The following is a 21,353-nucleotide window of genomic DNA, read 5'->3' as shown; positions in this document are numbered from 1 at the left end:
GTTAATTATTTTTGTAATTACAAAAAAATTAGAGACATGAGTTTCAAAACACTTATAATGTACTAATTTGCCGAACAATGACACACAATATGATGGGTATTTGCATCAATGGGTGTATTTGAATTTGACTTGGGGGCTCATGACTAAATATTTTTAATACACCAAGTGTATAAAATATCCACATACCTTTAGAAATCACATTTACTCAAGAACATTAAGAAGTGAAATTTGAGCTTCCCCTTGTTAAATTGCAATCAAGTATATACTTGAAAACAATAGGAACAATCATTTAAAAAAAGACGTTAAAGTGGAAATTCCATGTGGGGAGTCCGTTTTACCAATATTTTCATTTTTTATATTAATAACCATCCAGTGACTCCCAGCAGAGGTGTTGATATTTTGGGCAGAACTAGTCATCACTGTAGGTAAATTCTTCTGTAATTGTAACACTGAGGTGTCCTTGGCCCACTCCATAGCAGGAGGCACCCCAATCCAGTCATTTGTGACAAACAAAAACCTCTCCCTGAGTTCCAAGCACCCTGTGGAGGTGGCAGCTCCCCCAGGTTCAGAATGCAGACAAGCCTTAACATCTTCCACCTCTTGGTATTTCAGTCAACTGATGAGCGGGAAGGTGGTGTTCCTATCAGTCAGGCTGGAGGCCAACCCTCTCATGCACTGCCAGGATGCCCCACATTTTGAAATAACCCTTGCTCTTATGTGGCCTATCGGCTGCAAATTCAGATTTCCATCATCAATTATTCTTAAAACCAAACACACCTGCATTAGTATGATTGACACCACAAAAACTCTAAGAAAAATGAATATTTTAAAGTGGAAAGACACTTTCATTATTTAACACTCACTTTTTATAGTCACAGTCTTTAAAAGTTAGATGGCTTAGGCCATCTAACTTTTTCATGTAACGGGTCTTGTTATACTGATTAGAAAGAAACCACTGGAAGTTCAATTTTCAAAACAGAAAAATTATACCAAGAATCCAAAATTTCAGAATACAAAACATTCAAGTTCTATGGCCCTGAATATTTAAGTGAGTGTATGACAGAAACAATATAGAATTTATTTTTTAAAAAAACTAATTTAGTGTAAAATAAAGAAAATAGAACTAAGTTTGAAATGCAATACTGAAGACTTCTATTTTGAACTATAATGAAACAATGAAAGGTAAGAAACTTCAAAGCAAAGAATGCTTTGACTGAATAAGAGAAAATCCGGCATTTTCAGTGTTAAATTTTAAACAATTAGCAATAACACAATTGCACAATCTTTTCACTACTTCTTTAAGCAAAGCCCAAAAGACCTTCTTATTAATAAGGAAAGTCATTGCATTGCTTGCTTTCAAAATATTTAATTGCCACAAATTCTTTGGTATATTCTTTCCCAAGTTCTGACTGGAATCTTCTAAGTCTACAGAGCTAGCTCACCCTGGAACACGGCACAACGCTAAATACCACAATCTATCAGCAGCATTAACTGCTCCCAGTCCTAAGACTTTAATTGCGACAAGACTGCGGCTCAGAGACTGAAGACTGGTAACGTCCTCTTTCAGCAGGCATGGACAAGGACCACATATTTTCATACATGCTGGTGCATATAAGAAACTGCTTGCTGCCCTAGTCACAAGCATGTATGTCCAAGACAGGATGTTTAAGTGAGCCTGTGAATATTCTGCTCAACGCATTTTCATAGAAGAAGCCCCAAATTGTTTTAGACCAATCCATGAAGATTAAGTGACCAAAGCAAACAGCAGGTTTGCCACAAGCTACAATCTTTTGACAAACTTTGGGTAAAAAGAAATCCTATAAATTTTTCCTATCACAACACTAGACCATCAATTTCCAATTCGTAGATGAAATAGCTCAATCAAATCTGCTAAATGAGTCAGTATTACTGTACAGTTACTGGTAAAGACAGATGCGCTTTTAAGATCTCCTGAAAGTTTTCTTCCCTTCCAGTACACTATTTCTGCAAAACACAAAGTGGATAATATACTTAAAACAGTAGTATCAGTTTACAATGTCAAGTTGCTGCATAGTAGAAAATGTGATTTCTATAGCAGGTCCTCAAGATAAAACTAAATGTTAAATGGTAAGCTGCGGTAGGTCTACTTTCCAATTACTAGAAGTAAGCATACGAGAGATATAATTAGTTATGACACCAGGACAGGCATACATGTTTCAACACACACACAGCTCAGAACTAAGTTTTTGGCATTATATGACAGAAGACTTAAACCAAAGACTCAAAGAAAGGTTATGCAGTGTGTGTGTGTGTGTGTGTGTGTGTGTGTCTTTTTTTTAATTTAAAAACTTGCCACATCAAATTATTTAAGTTATAAGCATATTTTGATTTGTCTAAACATCTCTTTAAAGATTTCTCAGGGGGAAATAAACCTACCCTGTGGCTTTCATTGAACCTACATTACAAATTAAGGAAGTTGACGTAATAAAATTCATTTGGTAAAAAAGAATCATCTTCCAAAGAAGGCTGCATATTGACCAAACACATTTAGAAAAGAAAAGTTATATAGTTCTAGTCATGGGTTTCTCAACCAGGGATAAAACACTAAAATCTAAAAACAGAATATACAATGCAGTATAATTTAACTTTGACCATTAAAAGTGTGTTCAATATACATCATCAAGATACCCCCCCAAACCACAATTTTTGAGCAAAGCTTTAAAACTCAAAACATGAAACTATTAATCAATTACTAAATTATAATTCACTTAGGATCATTTGTTCCTTGATAAAGACAAAAAAAGATCATAATTATATACCTGAGAATCTACAGTGACAGAATTACAGAGATATATAAACTGTTGATTAGAATAAAGTATGATAGGCTTAGATGAGAGGCAAATTCAAGAAACTGAAGAGACAGATTACATATATACATAAAAAGCTAAAATTCCATAGTTCCTACTGTTCTTAATCTCAAAGGATTGCAACAAGAAATATTCTAAAGCATCCCTTTTCTAAGGAAGGGTCTCAGTTTAGGCATGGATTCAGTCAAACTTTATTAAAACGATATCTATAATGCAGTAGTTTATAAAACACAACAAAACTCAATCTCTTATTATAATATTCTGAGAAATACCCAATAATAATAAACAGTGCCTCTTCCTTAGTTTATCAAATATACATTTCTGTTTCTGAGAAAATTGACCCCCAAAACAGGAGTTAAATAAAAAGGTCCAAAATCTCAAGGTGAAGAGAAGACACCGAAAAATGGAGGTAGATTTCAGATTTGCCAGACTCCATCTTCCAAGTCATATACTGCCCCCAACCTGCACATGAAATTCCATGGATGAAGTCAGCTGTAGTGAAGAGGAGGCATTGTGAATGGGTGTTGGAAAACATAAAGCTTATAATTAAGTGCATTCTCAAGTATAATAATCCATCCTGGAACAAGATAAAACATTGAGAACCCATTCAAGGTAAAGCGGCTAGACCTTATACTCCCACAGAAGTTACAGTACATGACAATGAATTATGACAAATCCCATCTCATGAGCCAAATGGTCCATGAACACAGTACACACGGTCCCTCCAAAGACAGAGTTAATGACGCACTTATGTTTTGGTCCAGCAGAGCCTTCCACTTATACCAGGGCCTGCTAAGGCCCCTCTCTACCTTCACAGAACTATGTGAGAAGCCTAGTACACTAGTTTTGGATTTGGCTAAAAGAAAGCACCCAGCAGACTGCAGCAAATACAAGAAAATTTGACCTAATGTTTACTTCCAACACAGGATGGTCTTAACTTTCTTTCAAATCAGACTGCTCTCTAGTTTCAGAGAACTCTGGGGGAATGAAGAAACATCTAAAATTAACTTTTCTGGAGTTAAATGTATTTCATTCCTTTTTACTTCTTGAATTCTCATTTCTGAAAAAGTATCTGCAAACTTTCTAGATAGGGTGTGGGTGTGACTTCACAAAAGAAACTGATTTTCAAAGTTGCTTTTAATATTTTTAACAATAAAATCATGCCAAGATCTACAGGTTCCATGCAAAATTAGCATTTTCTGTTGTGGAGAAGAGGTTGGAAGGTGAATTAGAAGGAAGTTCAACACAAGAAAGCACTAACTAACGCTCTTCTTAATTGATAACCAAGAATTAATCATAAAAAAAGCTGACTTATAAGTACTACTTAAGGAATTCAAAAACAAATTTTAAAGCACACACACACACACACACACACACACAAAATCACATTCCCTGTTAACACCTACTTTTCCTTTGACTTTTGTCAATTACCAGTATGGATAAGACCGCCTCAGAAATGGTTGAGATGCACAACTCTGTACTTCACTAGCTTTCTCATTTCTGATGTCCCTAGTATTTATTTATACCCAACATACAGATTTACTGAACTAGGTAAGAGAAGTATACAGTATAGGCCATGTGACAACCCCTCTAATTTCCAGCCAAAGAGCTCTATATAAAACTACCTGGTATCCTGGAATGCTCATGCAGTCTCACATCGTGGTTAAAATTTTTTCTTGCTATCCTTTGCCTTCAGAAGCCTCCTCAGGCCATCACCTAGAGTATTTTTAATCAGATTCCACAAGATTTACCCTGACATAAAACTTTGATCAGGTACTTGCCACATGAAGCCGAGTTACATAACACTACCAAACACCAACACAATTTGGTGGGTGGAAAGATGTTTATAAGCACGCATGTATGTATGAATAGACATACACATGAAATCACACACTGATTCTTATACAGCCAAATGAGTTTCCATGGATGTAAAAAATGCCCCATTACCGGTGGGGAAAAATAATCAATATGTCTCAGTTGTCACCTCCAAACACTGCACTTATTCCAATGATGCTACTTAGTTCAAATGATTTCTGGAATTTCTTCATTTGTAACCATTTCCAGAGCCAATGTATAGCTATATGAGAAAAATCAATTGTGCTAATTTTTTCTTACCAAAAATGGAATTACATGACTTTATAACCCAACATGTTCATCAGGCTTAAAACTACTGGATGATTCAAAAAAATCAAAACTATGTCTCAGAAAATTTGCTAGCCCTGCAGATATGTAGAAGAATGAGACACAGGTTGTCTGAAACCAATGTCAAATGAAGAGCTCCGAAATCATTTTAAGCTATGGCACCATCATTGTAGGACCTTCAAGGGTAACTACTTTACAAAGGATAATACTTATATCCACTTATTTGTGATTTTTAAGTTTCCTTAGAATACTTATTAGTACATTCATTACTTCAATGCTTCATTCCAGTTTATGAATCCTGTCAAATATTTTATTAACATGTTCTTTAAATGTTATAAAACTCTCTTTAACTTGAAAGGTTTTAAAATGAGAACCTAACTAAACTTGCTTCTAAATTCTAAGTTTATAATTTATTTCCTTGTGTCTTCAAAATTGCATAAACTGTAATTACAAAATGGAACGTAAAACTTACAATGGTGAATTGAATGGTATGTCAGTTATGACTCAATAAAGCTGTTTCAAAAACCTGAAGTCACAGAAACCCAAAGTGTCCATTAAGCTTCACTAAAAAGCCTAAATTATTCAAAGTGAGGGAAAATTATTAAAAGATCAATCAAAAGCACAGATCACCCAAAAACAGACCAATCAGGTAGCAATTTTCAGTCATCACTGAAATAGTTCACATACCTTCACATATATGAAGTATGATAAAAAACTATGGTGAATGTCTAAATAAAAAAATATTTATTACAGTAAAAGATACATTGCCATTATTCCCCCTCAAAGTACTTCCCCTCTCTTCGAACACACTTATCCCATCGTTCTTGCCACTTTCTGAAGCAGTTCTGGAAGTCCTCTTTCTTGAGTGTCTTTAGTTGCACTGTCGTGGCTGCCTCAATGTCTTGAATCATTTTGACTTTGAGATAAATCAGATTTCTAATATATTTTCCCCACATCTTATAGGATGATTTTTGCACACCCCTTGGGGTGTTTACATCTACCCTGGAAACCACTGCTCCAATAAACGGTTCAGAAAACGGCAACAGCTGGTGCCATAAATAATCTTCCATGGAAAAACTAAGAGCTGATGATAATTGATAAAGAATTTGTTTATGAATGAATGAATGAATGAATGTATTCACTCATTCAACAAATATCTGTTGAGTGTTTCCCATACCAGATAGTGGACACTTCTTCAGATAATGGACATTCAGAAATTAAAAAGACAGCAAGACAGGCAAAGGTCCCTGTTCTTACAGAGCTTGATATCCTTGTTGAGAGGGGAGGGACAAATAACAAAACTACTCAGAAATAAAATAATTAAATATATTTTCAAGTAATGATAAATGCAATGAAGAAAAAAGCCAGGTTAAGAGGTCAGAAATGCATACAGCATGGAGAGCAGGGGGAAGAACGTTGTCAGGAAGTTCTCTTTGAATGGGGTGGCATTTGAGAGGGGAACTGAATAAAATGAGGGAGGAAGCCATGCAAAAATCTGGGAGAAGATTATTCCAGGCAGAGGAAAACCACGTGCGAAGGCCTGAGGTTAAATAAAAGGTTGGCACGTTCAGTGAACAGCATGAAGGTCAGTCTAAGGGGAGTAGAATGGGCAGCGGTAGGAAATGGTGGCGGAGCATTGGCGTCTCAGAGATCTCATCTCACATATCCTTTTTAGTCACAGCAGGAGTTCAAATTTCACTATACGTGTGACAAGAAGACTGGAAGGTTTTGAGAAAGGAAAGGTATTTCTCTGTGTAGTCTGGGTGTAGTGGGCAGGAGGAAGGCAAGAATGGCCGCACCAGGCCAGTGAGGAAGTAACGCACTCAGTATTCCAGGTAAGGAGTGATGGTGCTTTGGATGAGGGTAATGGCAGAGGAGGTAGCAAAATGGGTGGTAATCCGGAGGCAAATCTAACAGGATTTGCCCAGTAGATGAGGGGTACAGAGAGAAGGAGACCCTGAAATATCCTGGAAAAAAAAATACGGTGAACCTAGGTGTCGGGAAGCAGATAAAAACAAGTTTCATGCCACTCTTTTTAACTGGCCCTTTGTTTTTCAAAGTATTTTTCTAACTAGATTTTTATCAGTGTTCAACATTTCCTGTGCAATTTCTCCATTCTCTCCATCATCACCCCACTTTATTTTTAGTTCTGACACCTTTCCAACTTAAAATTTGGAATGCATTAAACCCTGTGGGTTTAAATAATAAAATTCTCACATTACACAATTGTACCCTGCCTACTCTGAAACGTGCAGACTACACACTGAAAACATGGATATAAGGACAAAAGTTAGAATCAGACCTAAGGAAAGAAACCACAACAACGGGCGGCTCCTGTTTCCACCGGCATCTGTGCTTTGGGAGTCCACTGGGTATTCAGTGCCTCGTCTTTCTACCTTCTCTTCCCTTAACAAATGTTTCTCTCCAGTCAGAATCTAATTGATATTAAAGTGTTTTAAAAGGAACAAATGACTCAAGTAAAAATAAATAAAACTAATTGGGAAGTTGCCAAAATCAACCAATTTCACATTAAAGGTATAGATTTAACATTTTGGACCTTTTGGCACCTATAAAATAATACAATTTAAAATAAGATGTTGCACAGCACACAATGTAAAACATTATTAAGAATCTTTAAAATCTAATCTTCACCCTAATTGTGGAATGGAAAAAAAAAAACCCAGTGTAACTGATGAACTTTCCTATCACACAGAAAATAGATTTAGAGATTAAACACACACACACACACACACACACACACACACACACACACAACTCCTACTGACTTACAGATTGCAGTTTATTACACCTATATGTAAGGCTAATCTCAGATCAAGATAATTTTCTACAAGGTATTTAACAATAGAAACTTTCTCTACTGGGTATTATTTAACTGGTGTCAAAGCCATTTTTATTCAAAAGCAAACAAACAAAAAAACATGTTTTTTCCTCCAGAAAACTGTTGTTTTATCCTATGGCCTCCAACCATTCTTGCCTACCCATGCACAACATACATGACATGTCAGGTAGTGGTATGAGGTATCTCCCAAGAAATTCAAAATGAATCCAATGAGACCGCCATCTGAATTAGATCCATAAAAAACAAAAAAACAGATGCAAAGTCACCTTAACAAGTAGCTCCCAGGCCAGTCGACTAATATCTGCTTCAGAATATTAACATATCTAAAGAAAAAAGGAGTTGTCAATCAGAAAGGGGAATGGGAAGCAAAAAAAAAACAAGAGGGGTAAATTTTTCCAGTGCTCTCCCAAACACAGTCCAGGAGATATGAGGGCCAAAGCGTGTACTGTAAATGATACAGGCCAATGGAAAAGTTCTCCATACTAAGGGTAAGGAGGCCCTTCCACCTTCCTCTTCCATCCATAACATTCTCTGCTCAACTCCCAAACTCATTAGGCAATGAGCAACATTTGGATTATCATTTTACTCCTTACTTAAATGTGCCCTCAAAGGAGAAAATGTGCTAAGCATGCCAATACAAGTATATGAGTATTCCATCTAATATGGTATGCAGATATATAAATGTTCACACACCATGCCTGCGAGTGTGTATTCTCCACCCCTCTGTCAGCGAACAAACTGACTGAACTCTACAAAGGACAAAATTAGATTTCTAAGCAAATGGAGACTAGAGGCAGACCCTGGCCTACAGTTATTCTTTTTAAGATAATTAATATCCACCTGCCAGTGAATTTTGTGCTACATCATGTTAGGTTTATAGCTTCTACTTCATCTGTAATACCTACAGCACCTAAAGGAGTGTCATGTATATCACAGAAACTCAAACGCCTGTTGTTATATTCTAAAATAATTAACAGTGTGTTATACCTTGGAAAATGAAGACAACTGGAACTCCCTTGCCTATGCCAAATATACAGCTTGAACATAAAAACCTGAGAAAACTTTAAAGCATCTTTTTTTATTTTTATCAAATCAGTACACTATTGTCTAATGTTCTTTCATGCAAATTTATAGCAAGTTATTCTCCATATAGTAAGTAAGCACATATTTACTTGTTGACTGTTAACAAATTTCTTACTCTGGCATATCTCTATTTCAGAAATACAATTTCACACTAGTAAAACATTCAGTGATGCCCTCAGTATTCATCCATGCCATCCATACCTGAAACAAAAAAACAACCTATCAGGTATTATTTACTGCAGTATGAAAATATAACAATTAGTGTTAAACCATGTCCTCCTGCCCCAAAATGAAATTTCAGTAAACCGTGCTATTCTGTCTTCTCCTTTATCCACAAGGAAGTTGTAAACTATCAGTTACTCATGGATACTTACACACACACACACACACACACACACACACACACACACACACATTTCCTTAGCTCTAATTATCACTGTCTCTGTACACAAAAATGTCATGTCAACGACCGGTTGCTGTTCAGGGACATAGTGAAGCTGCAAAAACCAATGAACAAACATAAGTCCTTTATGTGAATATATTTCTTACCAGGGACACTGATAGAGTAAAAAATATGTCTCAACACCTGGCAGAATTTCTAGGTTTAAAAATATTTATTTACTTTTTAATACTGTTTAAAGTCAATGTATGCTGAAGCAAAATTGATTGTCAAAAACCAATTCAAACATATAAAATGTTTTGTTCCCAGTCACCATTTTGAATGAGAACAAAGTCTGAACTAACACATTGTACTTCCAGCAGCATACCTGTTAGGTACGTACATGCTGATAGAATAAACTTCCCTAATCCACTAGATAGTGGATGTGTATTACAGGAAGATTAGACACCACGGGCCAGAGAACTGAGTGAACTTGCTTTGTGCTGCTGTATTGTTCCAGTTAATTACCTTCTTTGTATCCTCAAATCATGAAAGATATCAAGAACAGCACATTCAACTTTGTCATTCCATATACATGTGCACATGTCAAAACATGTTAGAAAGAACGAAAGAGTAGAATTAATATTTTTGTTCAACATTAAGAAAATGTGTCATTGGCATTATAAAATTTATATATAATCAAAAGTCAAGTGTCTGGTAAATATAAAATTTTCTACCATACCAATTTTTATAGATGATTTTAAATCCTCCAGAGAATTTTCACCAGGAAAAAAGTAAATCCTCAAAATATATCATAAGATACAATTGAAAACTGGTTAATAACTATTTAAATATGTAAACACTGATGTAAGAAGAAAAAAGACATACTCTCTACATATATATTTGATCAGTTAGCAATATAATTAATAGTTGATACTGAATGAATAACAAAACTTTTGTCCAAAACACCTGGCAAATGATCAAAAATAGACAATGCAGTAAAGCAAGAATGGTCCATTGGAATACTAGAAAAGCAATAACTTTGATGGAAATAAACATAGGTCTTTATTAGCATGAATAAAGAGAAATTAGAACTTTAAAATAACATTTTTTTAAATTTAACAATGATACAACATGGCTACTTCCAAATTAGATTACCTTTCATTTGCTCTCAAGTTTCTCTAATTCAACAATGAGGTATTTTAATTACAAAATTTGCCAGGTAAACTTTAAAACAAGCTCATGTTTCCAAATGTGCCATGCCAGATTTGAACATGGTATTTATTTAAAACTTAAGTGGACCAGTTAGTTTGGGTTTTAGTTTTAATCACTGTTGGTGTTTTTCTAGTCACGATGAAATGTCTAGGAAGACAAATTTTCTCAATCATGATTTTTTTCTTCCTTTCCTTTTGACGTATTTATAAACCAAAAACAATTATTTCTAGGTACTTAATTCCACCCTTCAGGGCATGAAGTGTCTCTGCTATCATACAGAACACCTAGAATGCTTTTAAATGCAATGATAATTAAGAAACATCAAAGTAAAACCAGGGTGTTTCACAGCGAACTAAAAGTCATCATCTTTTGGCTACTGAATGACATATTTCTTGTTCCCTGGAGTACCACCAAGACTTTTTTACCCAAACAATAGATGTATTTTCCTAATGTTGTCTTAACTCTTCTCAGGATCAGATAATTTTTTTTAAAGAAAACTGCTAAGGGTAACAACAACAAAAGAATAGATAAATGGGACTACTTAAAAACTTCTGTTCAGCAAAGGAAGTAATCAACAGTGTAGAAAAGCAACTTACTGAACGGAATAAAATATTTGCAAATTACATTTCTGATAAAGGGTTAACATCCAGAATATATAAAAATACAACTCAACAGCAACAAAATAATACTCCAATAAAAATAATTGGCAAAAACTGTGAATAGATATTTCTTCAAAGAATAGATACAATTGGCCAACAAGTATATAAAAAGAATGATGTTCAACATCACTAATCACCAGGGAAATACAAATCAAAACCACAGTGAGATATCACCTCAGTTGCATTAGGAAGGGCACTATGTAAAAAAAGACAAAATAAGTGTTGGCAAGGATGTGAAGAAATTGGAACCCTTATGCACTGTTGGTGGAAATGTGAAATAGGGCAGCAGCAATGGGAAACAGTATGGAGGTTTCTCAAAAAATTAAAAATATGAATTATGATCCAGGAACCCCATTTTTGGATATATATCCAAAGAATTAAAAGCAGAATCTTGCAGAGTTATTTGCACACCCATGTTCACTGTAGCATTATTCACAACAGCCAAGAGGAGACTCAACCTAAATGTCCATCTACAGATGAATGGGTAAAGAAAATGTGGTATATGCATACAATGAAATATTACTAAGCCTTCAAAAAGAAGGAAACCCTGTCACCTGCTACAACATGGATGAAACTCAAGGACAATACACTAAATGAAATAAGCTATGTACAGAAGGGCAAATATACTGCATGGTTCCACTTATATTAAGTATTTGAAATAGTCAAACTCTTAGAAAGTAGAATGGTGGTTGCCAGGGGCTGTGGGAAGAGAAAAAGGAAGGCTAGCTGTTCAACAGGTAGAGAGTTTCAATTTTGCAAGATGAAAAAGTTCTAGAGATCTGTTGCACAACAAGATGCAGTTAACGCTACTGGACTGTACACTTAAAAATGGCTAAGTTGTTCGATTTTATGTTATGTGTTTTCTACCACAATAAATATTGTTCTTAAGTAAACTGCTAAGGAACCAAGAATAGCTAAAATAATCTTGAAGAAGAAGAACAACGTTGCAAGACACGTTTCTCAGTTGTAAACTTAATGCAAAGCTACAGTAATTAAGACAGTGTGGTGCTTGCACGAGGATAGATATACAGGCCAATGGAACAAATCAAGCATCCAGAAATAAACCCTTACATCCATGGTCTAGTGATTTTCCACAAAGGTGCCATGATAATTCAATAGGGAAAGAATTGCTTTTCAACAAATAGTGCTAGGAACTACTAGATAACCACAACCAAAAGAATGAAATTGTACTCCTACTTCATATTATACACAAAAATCAACCTGAAGGGACCAAAGACTTCAAAGTAAGAACTCAAACTATAAGACTCTTAGAGGAAAACACAGGGATTAATCTTCATGACCTTGGGTTAGACAATGGTTTCTTAGCACACCAAAAGCACAAACAACAACAACAACAACAACAAAATAAACTGGTCTTTATCAAAATTTAAAGCTTCTAATGCTTCATAGGACACCATAAAAAAAGTACAAAGACAACCCACAGAATGGAAGAAAAAAGTTGAAAATCTTATATCAAATAAAGGACTTGTGTCCAGAATATATAAAGAGTTCTTACAACTCAAGAATGAAAAAAATAAAGAACCTAAACGAAAAACGGGTAAAAGATTTCACAGACCTATCTCTGTTAAGAGAAGATATACAAATGGCCAATAAGCACATGAAAAGATGCTTAACATCATTAACCATCAGGGAAATGCCCATCAAAACCTCTTCACACCCACTAGGATGCTTAAAATGAAAAGAGAGACAATAACAAGTTTGAGGAAGATGTGGAGAGATTTGAAAACTCACACGTTGTTGGTGGGAATGTAAAATGGTGCAGCTGCTTTGGAAAATGATTTGGCACGTCCTCAAAAGGTTAAAGATAGAGTTGCCATATAACTGAGCAATTGCACTCTTGAGTATATACCCAACAGAAATGAGGACAAAACACTTGTACACAAATGTTTATGGCAGCATTGTTCATTATTCATAATAACCAAAAGGAAGAAACAACCCAAATGTCCTCCACTGGACAAATGAATAAAGAAAAGGTGCTATATCCATACAACAGAATATTATTAATTGTGCATTTTCGATGGGTGAATTATATGGTATGTGAATTATATCTCAATATAACTATTAAAATAGTAAACTGCTGTGGTTGTATAGTCCTATCAAATATGAGTAAAATATAAAAGGTTCCAACTGGAAAGAAACTTAGAAATTACCAAACTCACTTGTTTGACAAATGATGTAATTTGTAAAATTTCTTTAAACCTAGGTGGAACAGAATGGGGCATCTCGAAATCTAGTCCCAGGGCTGTTCTCTCTCTGGGATGGATAACGGTGTAAGTGCCTTCCAAGGCGTGGTCAGCCAGTTGCACTGAGATGCAGACTGGATGAAGAAGAGATGCAGGATTCCTACAGAGAGTAGCTACTGCCGTGTATCCCTTTCTCTTTAACTACCACACAGCTCCAGCCTATTTTCTAGGGTTGTTATTGGGGGTGGGGGGGGTGGCTACAATTATAGCTCACAAGTCCCTTTCTTCTTCTCCTTCACCTAACACAAACCATAATGAGTGGAAACAGGACTATTAGAAGGGGAAAAGGTAACATACCCTGGTCTTGTCTGTGGGAAGGCCACCAAGTCACTTGAGATGATCAAGGCAGATTCATCTTAAGAAAATGTACACAGAGCTTCCACCCAATGGCCAAGAGGCTGGAACATGGCCCTAGGCTGGCTGGGCAAGTAGCTGTCAAATATTGAATATATGTTTCTCTGGAAGGGAGCATCCCACCTCAGGGAAGGAGTGTGAAAAACAGCTCATCCCTCTTCCCTGAAACAAAGACAACTAAGCCCATTAATACAGTCACAAGACACCATGAAAAGCTTACCAGAGAAAGCATCAAATACAACTATTAAAGACTTTGCCTTGGCTAAAAAAGGTAAGGTCAAGTAAAAATTAGAAATAACTTTATAGGAATTTGGTAATACATCATTAATATATTTGCAAAGTTACTGGACAGCTCCAAAAGAGTTTGGAAAGCTGACAAAAATTATTTAAATTAGAAAGACAAAACTATTTTATCCACTCTTGATAACAAAGATTTTCCTAGCTAAAATAAAATAAATGAACTTCTCAGTAAAGACAGAGAATTTACCGTTTTCTATTCAAAGGTTGTGAAAATTCTTAAAAAGCAATTCTATGAATCTCCTAAGATGTTGAAGTGATATTTTCCAATCCAAAAGCTGTAAATATTTGTTTTTATTATGACTAGAAAATGATCCAAAGATCCTCTTTTTTTCCCTTTACATTGAGGTAACAAGGCAAAGGCATTTCTAAAGAATCAGATCACAATACCAGGCTGTGCTAGAGGAAAATCAAAAGGAGAAAATAACATAGGAAAATTAATAAGCTCCATTCTTTATATACAGATTTAAAAACATATATACAATGTCTACAAAATATCTCAATTCAAGGTATGTGAGAATTAAGATAAATTGCTAATAGATCCATTCCTATATATGAGTCAGTCAGTATAAAAAAAAGTTATAATATGCTAGTCACCAAAAATAACACTTTTTTCGCCACTGAAAGGTTAAAAATGAAAATAAGAGTTTTCAATGCTGTCAAACGTATTCAATTTTCCCCTCAAATGAAGTTTAGATGAAAACAATGTGACTGACAAGCTCTGCATAGGCAAATCTTGGCAGCCTTCAACTCTGTCTATCTCTTTGGCCTGTTAAGCAAAATTCCTTCACAAACTGTGGGTCTTTGCAATAACTCCTACAAAGCTCATTACTGCCAGTGCTGGCCTGTCCCCCATGTTGTGCATTTATCCCTGCGATGCATGTCAACATGTGGCACATGTCCTTGACATGCACAGAAGAGCTGCACCCCAGGACAGCAGCACGCACGACAATAGTGTCGACTCTCACTTCTTTATGGTTGCTGGGATGTAACCGAGAAATCTAATAACTGTGACAGTGGGGCCTTTCGGGTTTTCCTTGCCTTTCTAGACAGTGAAGCTGCACAGACACTAATGAAAGGTTAAATGAATAGGAATAGTTGACAAGAGGTACAATAAAGAAGGAGCTTGGTAATCCACAGACACTGAGCAGAGATCCTTGGCTCAAGCAGAGAAAGGACAGCACATCGTCGAGTCACAATATTTAAAACAGCTTGCTATACACAGAGGCTTTTGTGTCTGGGTACACGTCTGGCTTTGGACTAAAAAAAAAAAAAAGATACTGAAAAGGAATTTCAGCATGGGGCACTTTGGCAAATGTAAGGTCATAATAAGAGAAAAATGTTTTGTGTGGATTCTTACATCTTTGTACTAAGCACAAAAAAGCAGGGACTGTGAACTCATGAACCACAAGATCCAAGACAATACTGTACATTTTGATAACTATTAAATACTGTATCTAGAGGGTTGGTTTGATGCAATTACCACTGGTAGGCTATACACGCAGTGACTCATTTAGCAATTCCACATTCTGCCTTCCTGGTGGAAGAATTCCTGATACTCATCTTAGAGTTTTACAGTCAAGTTCTACTCTTTAGTGAACGTGATTTGTTACAAATATCACCAAATACACTCAAGCCATCTTCCTTCCACTCATTGCAAAACTTCCCAGCAGTTTACTAAAGGAAACTGGATTTATCATGCTAGCTATGTGTGACATACAAGGCAAACTTTTTGTAATTTCAAGTGACTGCAAAAGTGATATGTCCTCAATTAGAATTCTTAATTATTTATTTTTTTTAAAAATTGCCCTTCTCAACTAGACTTTAACTGAAAGTTATATTCTTTGGGGAGCTGATGTTAAATTACAGTAGCAAGACTATTTCAATCACCGAGAAAAAAAAATGCTTCAGAATGTCAAAAGAAAAAAGGAAAAAATTCACATTGTTAGGTACAGACTTTAAAAAAAAAAGTTATGACTTTGCTATGGAAAAAAATCTTAAAAAATGATGTATCTGTAAAATCATTCCTATGCATATGCATGAGTTAGAATATAGGTTCACAATAAATGGTAAAAGTGTACTAAGAACATGTTTTAAAACAAGGGAGCCTCTTTGAACAGCCAAATTAAATTATAGCTGAACAACTCTTGAGTGTACTGAGGGTTCTAATAAGCAACAAATAAAGACTTTTATTGGCTAGCAATATAATGAGAGCCACTGTGCAAGAGATGAAAAAAAGACGAATCTGGGTAGTTTATCTCACTGGATTATATTATTTACTTAAATGGCAAATAAGTTTGTCCAAAGTAATGCTACTAAAACTAGTATATAAATATTAAAGAACAATTATGATCAAAGACTCTTTCATGTAAATATATCACACATTTTAGTGGGAAGGCTGATAAACAAATGTGAAATTACACAACACACACTGAATTTAATACCACTTAAGTTCTATTTCTTTAAATTTAACATATTTATTGATTCCTAATTTTTCAGCTTTATAAATGGTTTACTATTTATGCTTATAACATGAAGCATTTATTTTAAAAGAGTTTTCTCACCAGGGTACAGCAGTTGTATGTAGAGCTCCTTCAAAACCATTATTTACAGAAAGGAGGCTGTCTTTAGTGAACTGAAACAGGTAGCCCCCTCCTCAGTGACTTGGTAAGAAGTTACTTTTAACAGAACTCAGAAGGCTGGCCTCCTAACAAGAGAACTTCAGTTGACAAAAGCTACAAACAGGCCTTAGCAAATCAAATCAGATGGAAAATGTATTTCATTGCATTTTGCTTGCTCTTCAAATTATCTAAAAGGTAGCACCCTAGAAATCTTAGCTGACTACTTGACTGTTTTTATAGATAGTTCTGCTTCTGTCACAGCTTAAAAACAAAACAGAAAAACCCCCCACCAAACCTACAAAAGCCCCTCCAAGCCCCTCCAAGTCTAAACACTAAGCCAGTATTCTTTATGTACTCTTTTTCTACAACACTCTGATTGCCAGAGTGATTTTTTTTTAACCTTAAGTATATCTAATAAAATCATGCGGCTCCCTCTAGCTCCTCAGAGAGGAGTTTACTAACCAATGATCCTATGTAATTCCCATCCAACAGGAAAGACTTGAGAAGGCCGCCTCCCCTTCCACAAGAAATGTTCTCCACTGTTTCTTGTAAGGATGTAAATGGTAAATGAGACCATCTGCAGAGAAATTCAGAAAGCACTGCTCCTTATATCCACATCAGGTCAAGAATCTATTAATTGCTTCCAACCTAAGTTGTATATACAAAATTCCGCAGTGAAACTTTAACCTATTTAAACAGCATATACAGTCCCAACTTAGATTTCCCCATCCTGCTAAACTTAATTTTAATCTCAAAAAGCAAGTAACAACATACATTAACATCTACAGAAATTCAGACTTATCTGGTCTCAACTCTAAAAATATACATTTAAGTGCAGAATCGTGAAATTTTTTTTAAAGTTTATTAACAGTGTATTCTGAGGTGTATGTAAAACAAAAATGCTGATGGTAATTTGTAGAAAACATTTTCACATACCATAATATTTATATACAACACTGGTAATGACTTTTTATTGTTTCATCTTTTCTGCTCCTCAGTATTGGATACTTAGGGATTGTAGTTATTTAAAAGACTATAAATAACATTGGTTGAAGTATGCCATTGATATTTAGTCTATCTCACAATAGCCGTAAAAGCCACATAGTCGACTGGCAAATCATTTCAAACAAGTGAATATGAAAAATGCTAAATCTAACTCCTCCTACTCACTAGGACCATCTTTCAAGTACTTAAGGAATATTTAAAATGGTATGGAGCCTTAACGCTAAAATTAAAAATAAAGGGAACCAGTAACTTCAAGTCATCACCTATTTTGGACTCCCTTAATATAAGAAATATTCTCAGGAACAACAATAAAAAGAATAGCTCCCTCCACCCCTTTTTGAGCCAGTGTCCAATTTCTTCTTTTCTGAACAGCTGTATTATCCAACTTAAGTTGCTCTGCTAATTTCAGTCCCACAAGGACTAACTTGGAAGGCAAAAAAATACAAGAAAAGATCAATTTGCTGGGAAAGATCAAATGAGAAAACTGTGGGGACAGCACCAGGTCAGCGTGTGGAGAACTAAGCAGACCTGTTCTTCATTAACTGCAGCTCTCTGGGGATGTCACACACTACCTGTCCATGGGCTTTATTGAACCGCCTAACCCGCCTCTCTGTTCCATTCTTCTGGGCCCAAGTGAATCATATCCTGCTGCTGACAAGTTAGCAGGGGACTGCGGCTGCAACATGAAAGTACTTTTCTTTCTTGTCTAAATCAGGCAGATTTTTGAAAAGACGACACAGCATTGACTCGTGACATGGCAAGATGAAACGAGAGGTCTGGGCCGGTCTTGGAGCTGTGCAGATAAAAGTAATCAAATGACACTCCTGGAATGCAAATTGGCATTCTTGACTGCAGCAATTGCACAACCATGAAACATCCCTGACAGCAAGCAAGATTAGGACAAAATGTTATGTAAAGCACTGAACTCAAAAACTCTCACTTGAAAATTCAAACTGTAACACTTACATTTTAATATAGCAATAGTCAGCTCTGCTTTTGTCTGCTTCTTTTTGGTAATCACACATCCCTGCCTGACAGATATCTCACATTTCAGGTAGAAGAAAAAAAAATCAGGTATTGGGAATGTACAACTGCTATTAATATTTTCTTCATATTTATTTTTAAAAATCAGATGAAGTTGGTTCTTTTTCAAAGTTTTACAAGCCAACAACTCCGAACTTAATATTCTCAAGAGGGAAAAAAGACAGTTTCGGACTTTTCTCACAAGACACTCAGAGTTCACATTTAGGCTCCATATTACTTTCCTCAGGTGTAGATACTCTATCTAGTACTTTGGTAAGATACTCTAGTACTTTGGTAAAGTGATTAGCAATCTGGATTTTAAATACTCTGCTCTCCGGGAACAGAAAGTAGCTACAACTGAGAACTTCATTAAGGCTGAACACTTTAAATGAAACAGATACAAATATAATGTAAAACACAGATAACCTATAAAGGTGCATATGGGATTTTTTTGGTGATTCCAAAGGGTAAAGGAAGTTCTATTAATTTGTACAAGGTCTCACTGCTCTGAAGTACGTCTTCAGATCAGAACACTAAATAAGAGTGCCAGAAATAAATCCCCCCCACTTAAAGCACGTGTGTGCACAGCCACATTTGAAACTGCAGAATACAAAGCAATGGGTGACAAATGGGCTTAGGCACTGTTCAAAGTGGTTAGTATTTAGGAATAGATGTATAGACAAACAGTATACAGGCTAAGGGAAAAGGGAAGAAAAATAATACCTACAACCGGCTTTTACAGCGTTCTTGTGTGAAATGCCGCTAGAAGAAAAACCCTTCAAGCACTAAACAGATATATTTAATATTTTGTTTTGACGCCTGCACTTAAACACAGGTTCCAACCATTGCAACTGTCCACGAAGTACATAAAAAATAATGAAACAGGCCACTTTCTGCCACTTTAATCCTGTGTACACAGGATTATTTTATGATGTCTTTTGTACATCAGTTTTACAACAGCTCGACTCTAGGGTAAATGAGAACCACCATAAATCGCACGCTGCTTTCAAAACCACTTTAATTTCTGTTAGCATTACTGTAACCACAGTCTTGGGCACATGCTATTTTGTGTGTGTGTGTGTGTGTGCGTGTGTGTGCGTGTGTGTGTGTGTGTGTGTGTGTCTGCATTTGACAGTCGCATCTCTTACACTCCAGTTGTGACTTTGATCACTGAAACAAGAGATGTCACATTAGGGGGAAAGGAAGACAGAGAAAAAAAATGCCAACCCGCTATCTGCCTTTTTCTTACATATTACATCTACATGCAGAACACAATTTATCAGCTTCCCAAGTGGGGGTAACAGCAGCAGCTCTGGGTGGATGGGAGGAAGGGAGTGGTCCAGCCGGATTTCTAACAAATCACTTTCCCGAAAGCGGACAGAGCGCTGTTCCAGGGCGAACTAACTGCACGCTGTCTCGCTGCGGTGAAGCCGCTTCGAGTGGAGGGCTGTGCTGGCATCTCGTTCCGAAGCCTTCCTATATCCTCCACCACTTGCACTAAGAACTTATTTTTTTAATTCCAGCCTCACTTCACAGGGGATTTCATCTATTTTCTTTTTTCTTTCTTCTTCTTTTTTTTTTTTAATTACTCTGCCCCCTTCCCGGGCCCCAAATGCCACCGTGCAGTCCATGTGTAAGCAAAACACATCGGATCCTTCAGAACTGCACCTCAAAACCTGTCTCTCTCTAGGGTTTATTTTCCTGACCTTCGTTTTGCACGTTCTTCATAAAACCTCCAGGAGCACTTCCTACAATTTCTTCATTTACAAAGGGAGGTTTCCCCCAACGTCAGGGAGCAGGGAGGGCCAAGCAAAGGTGCTGGGGACGCGGTGGCCGTGTCCTCCCTCGCCGCGCGGCGCACCAGCGCGCCCCGGCGCCCACGCCCAGACGCCCGTCCCTCACTCGCGGGCAAGTTTTAAAAGTTCCCCGTTCTCCACACCGCTTTCCTGCCGCCCCAAGCTCTTTGCAGCGCTCCATTCATCCCCCGCCTTCCCTCCAGCGCGTCCCCAACTCCCTGGAGCCTGGCGATCACCTTTCCCCGCCAGCCTGGAGAGGGGGCGACGTTCACGAGCCCCCCTCACACACACACCCTCCCACCTGGAACTAGCCTCAGAAACTTGGGCCAAGTTTAGGGGGGATTTCGGGGGCACAGCAGGGGCCAGATTGGACTGGGGTTCTCCTCCCCAGCCCGCCCCCCTCAACACTCCCCTCCACCTCTCGCCGCTGGACTTGGGGAAAACACGGCCCCCGGGCGGCCCTGGGGCTCATTTCTTACTAAGTCTAGAATAAAAAGGAAAGGAGGGTGGAAACTTCTTACCATCTCGGCATGCTGGTTGTCAAGTGCAGCCCCCGCCTCTTGGTCTCCTCTTAGCGGCCGCGCCTGGACCAGCCCCTCGGCCGCCTCTCGCTCCGTCTGCCTCGGCCTTTCTCTCCCTCCCCCTCCCGGTTTCCTCCGGGCCGCCGCTCTCGCCGCCTCCGCCTCTCCCCGCCCGCCCGCGCGCGCCCTCGCCGCGGCCCCTCTGCGCTCAGGTGACTGATTTACACACGCGCCCCGGGTCGCCCTCGCTCCCCAAGTCGGAGCCTGCAGAGTTCCCCTGGCTCCTCG

At 37.2% G+C, this 21,353-nt stretch overlaps 1 protein-coding gene across 1 annotated transcript in view; it reads right to left on the bottom strand.

The window, feature by feature from the left end:
• Window positions 1-21,159, bottom strand: part of BNC2 (basonuclin zinc finger protein 2) — a 410,108-nt gene extending 388,949 nt beyond the window's left edge. The window contains exon 1 of the mRNA XM_019667815.1: window positions 21,066-21,159. Coding sequence (XP_019523360.1) covers window positions 21,066-21,068 — 3 coding nt within the window. The 5' untranslated portion in view covers window positions 21,069-21,159. The remainder of the gene's footprint in view (window positions 1-21,065) is intronic.
• Between the last annotated feature and the right edge of the window lie 194 nt (window positions 21,160-21,353).

The sequence above is a fragment of the Hipposideros armiger genome, unplaced genomic scaffold (assembly GCF_001890085.2).
Source record: "Hipposideros armiger isolate ML-2016 unplaced genomic scaffold, ASM189008v1 scaffold_506, whole genome shotgun sequence".
Lineage (NCBI taxonomy): Eukaryota > Metazoa > Chordata > Mammalia > Chiroptera > Hipposideridae > Hipposideros > Hipposideros armiger.
This window is presented reverse-complemented; position numbering and strand designations above follow the sequence as displayed.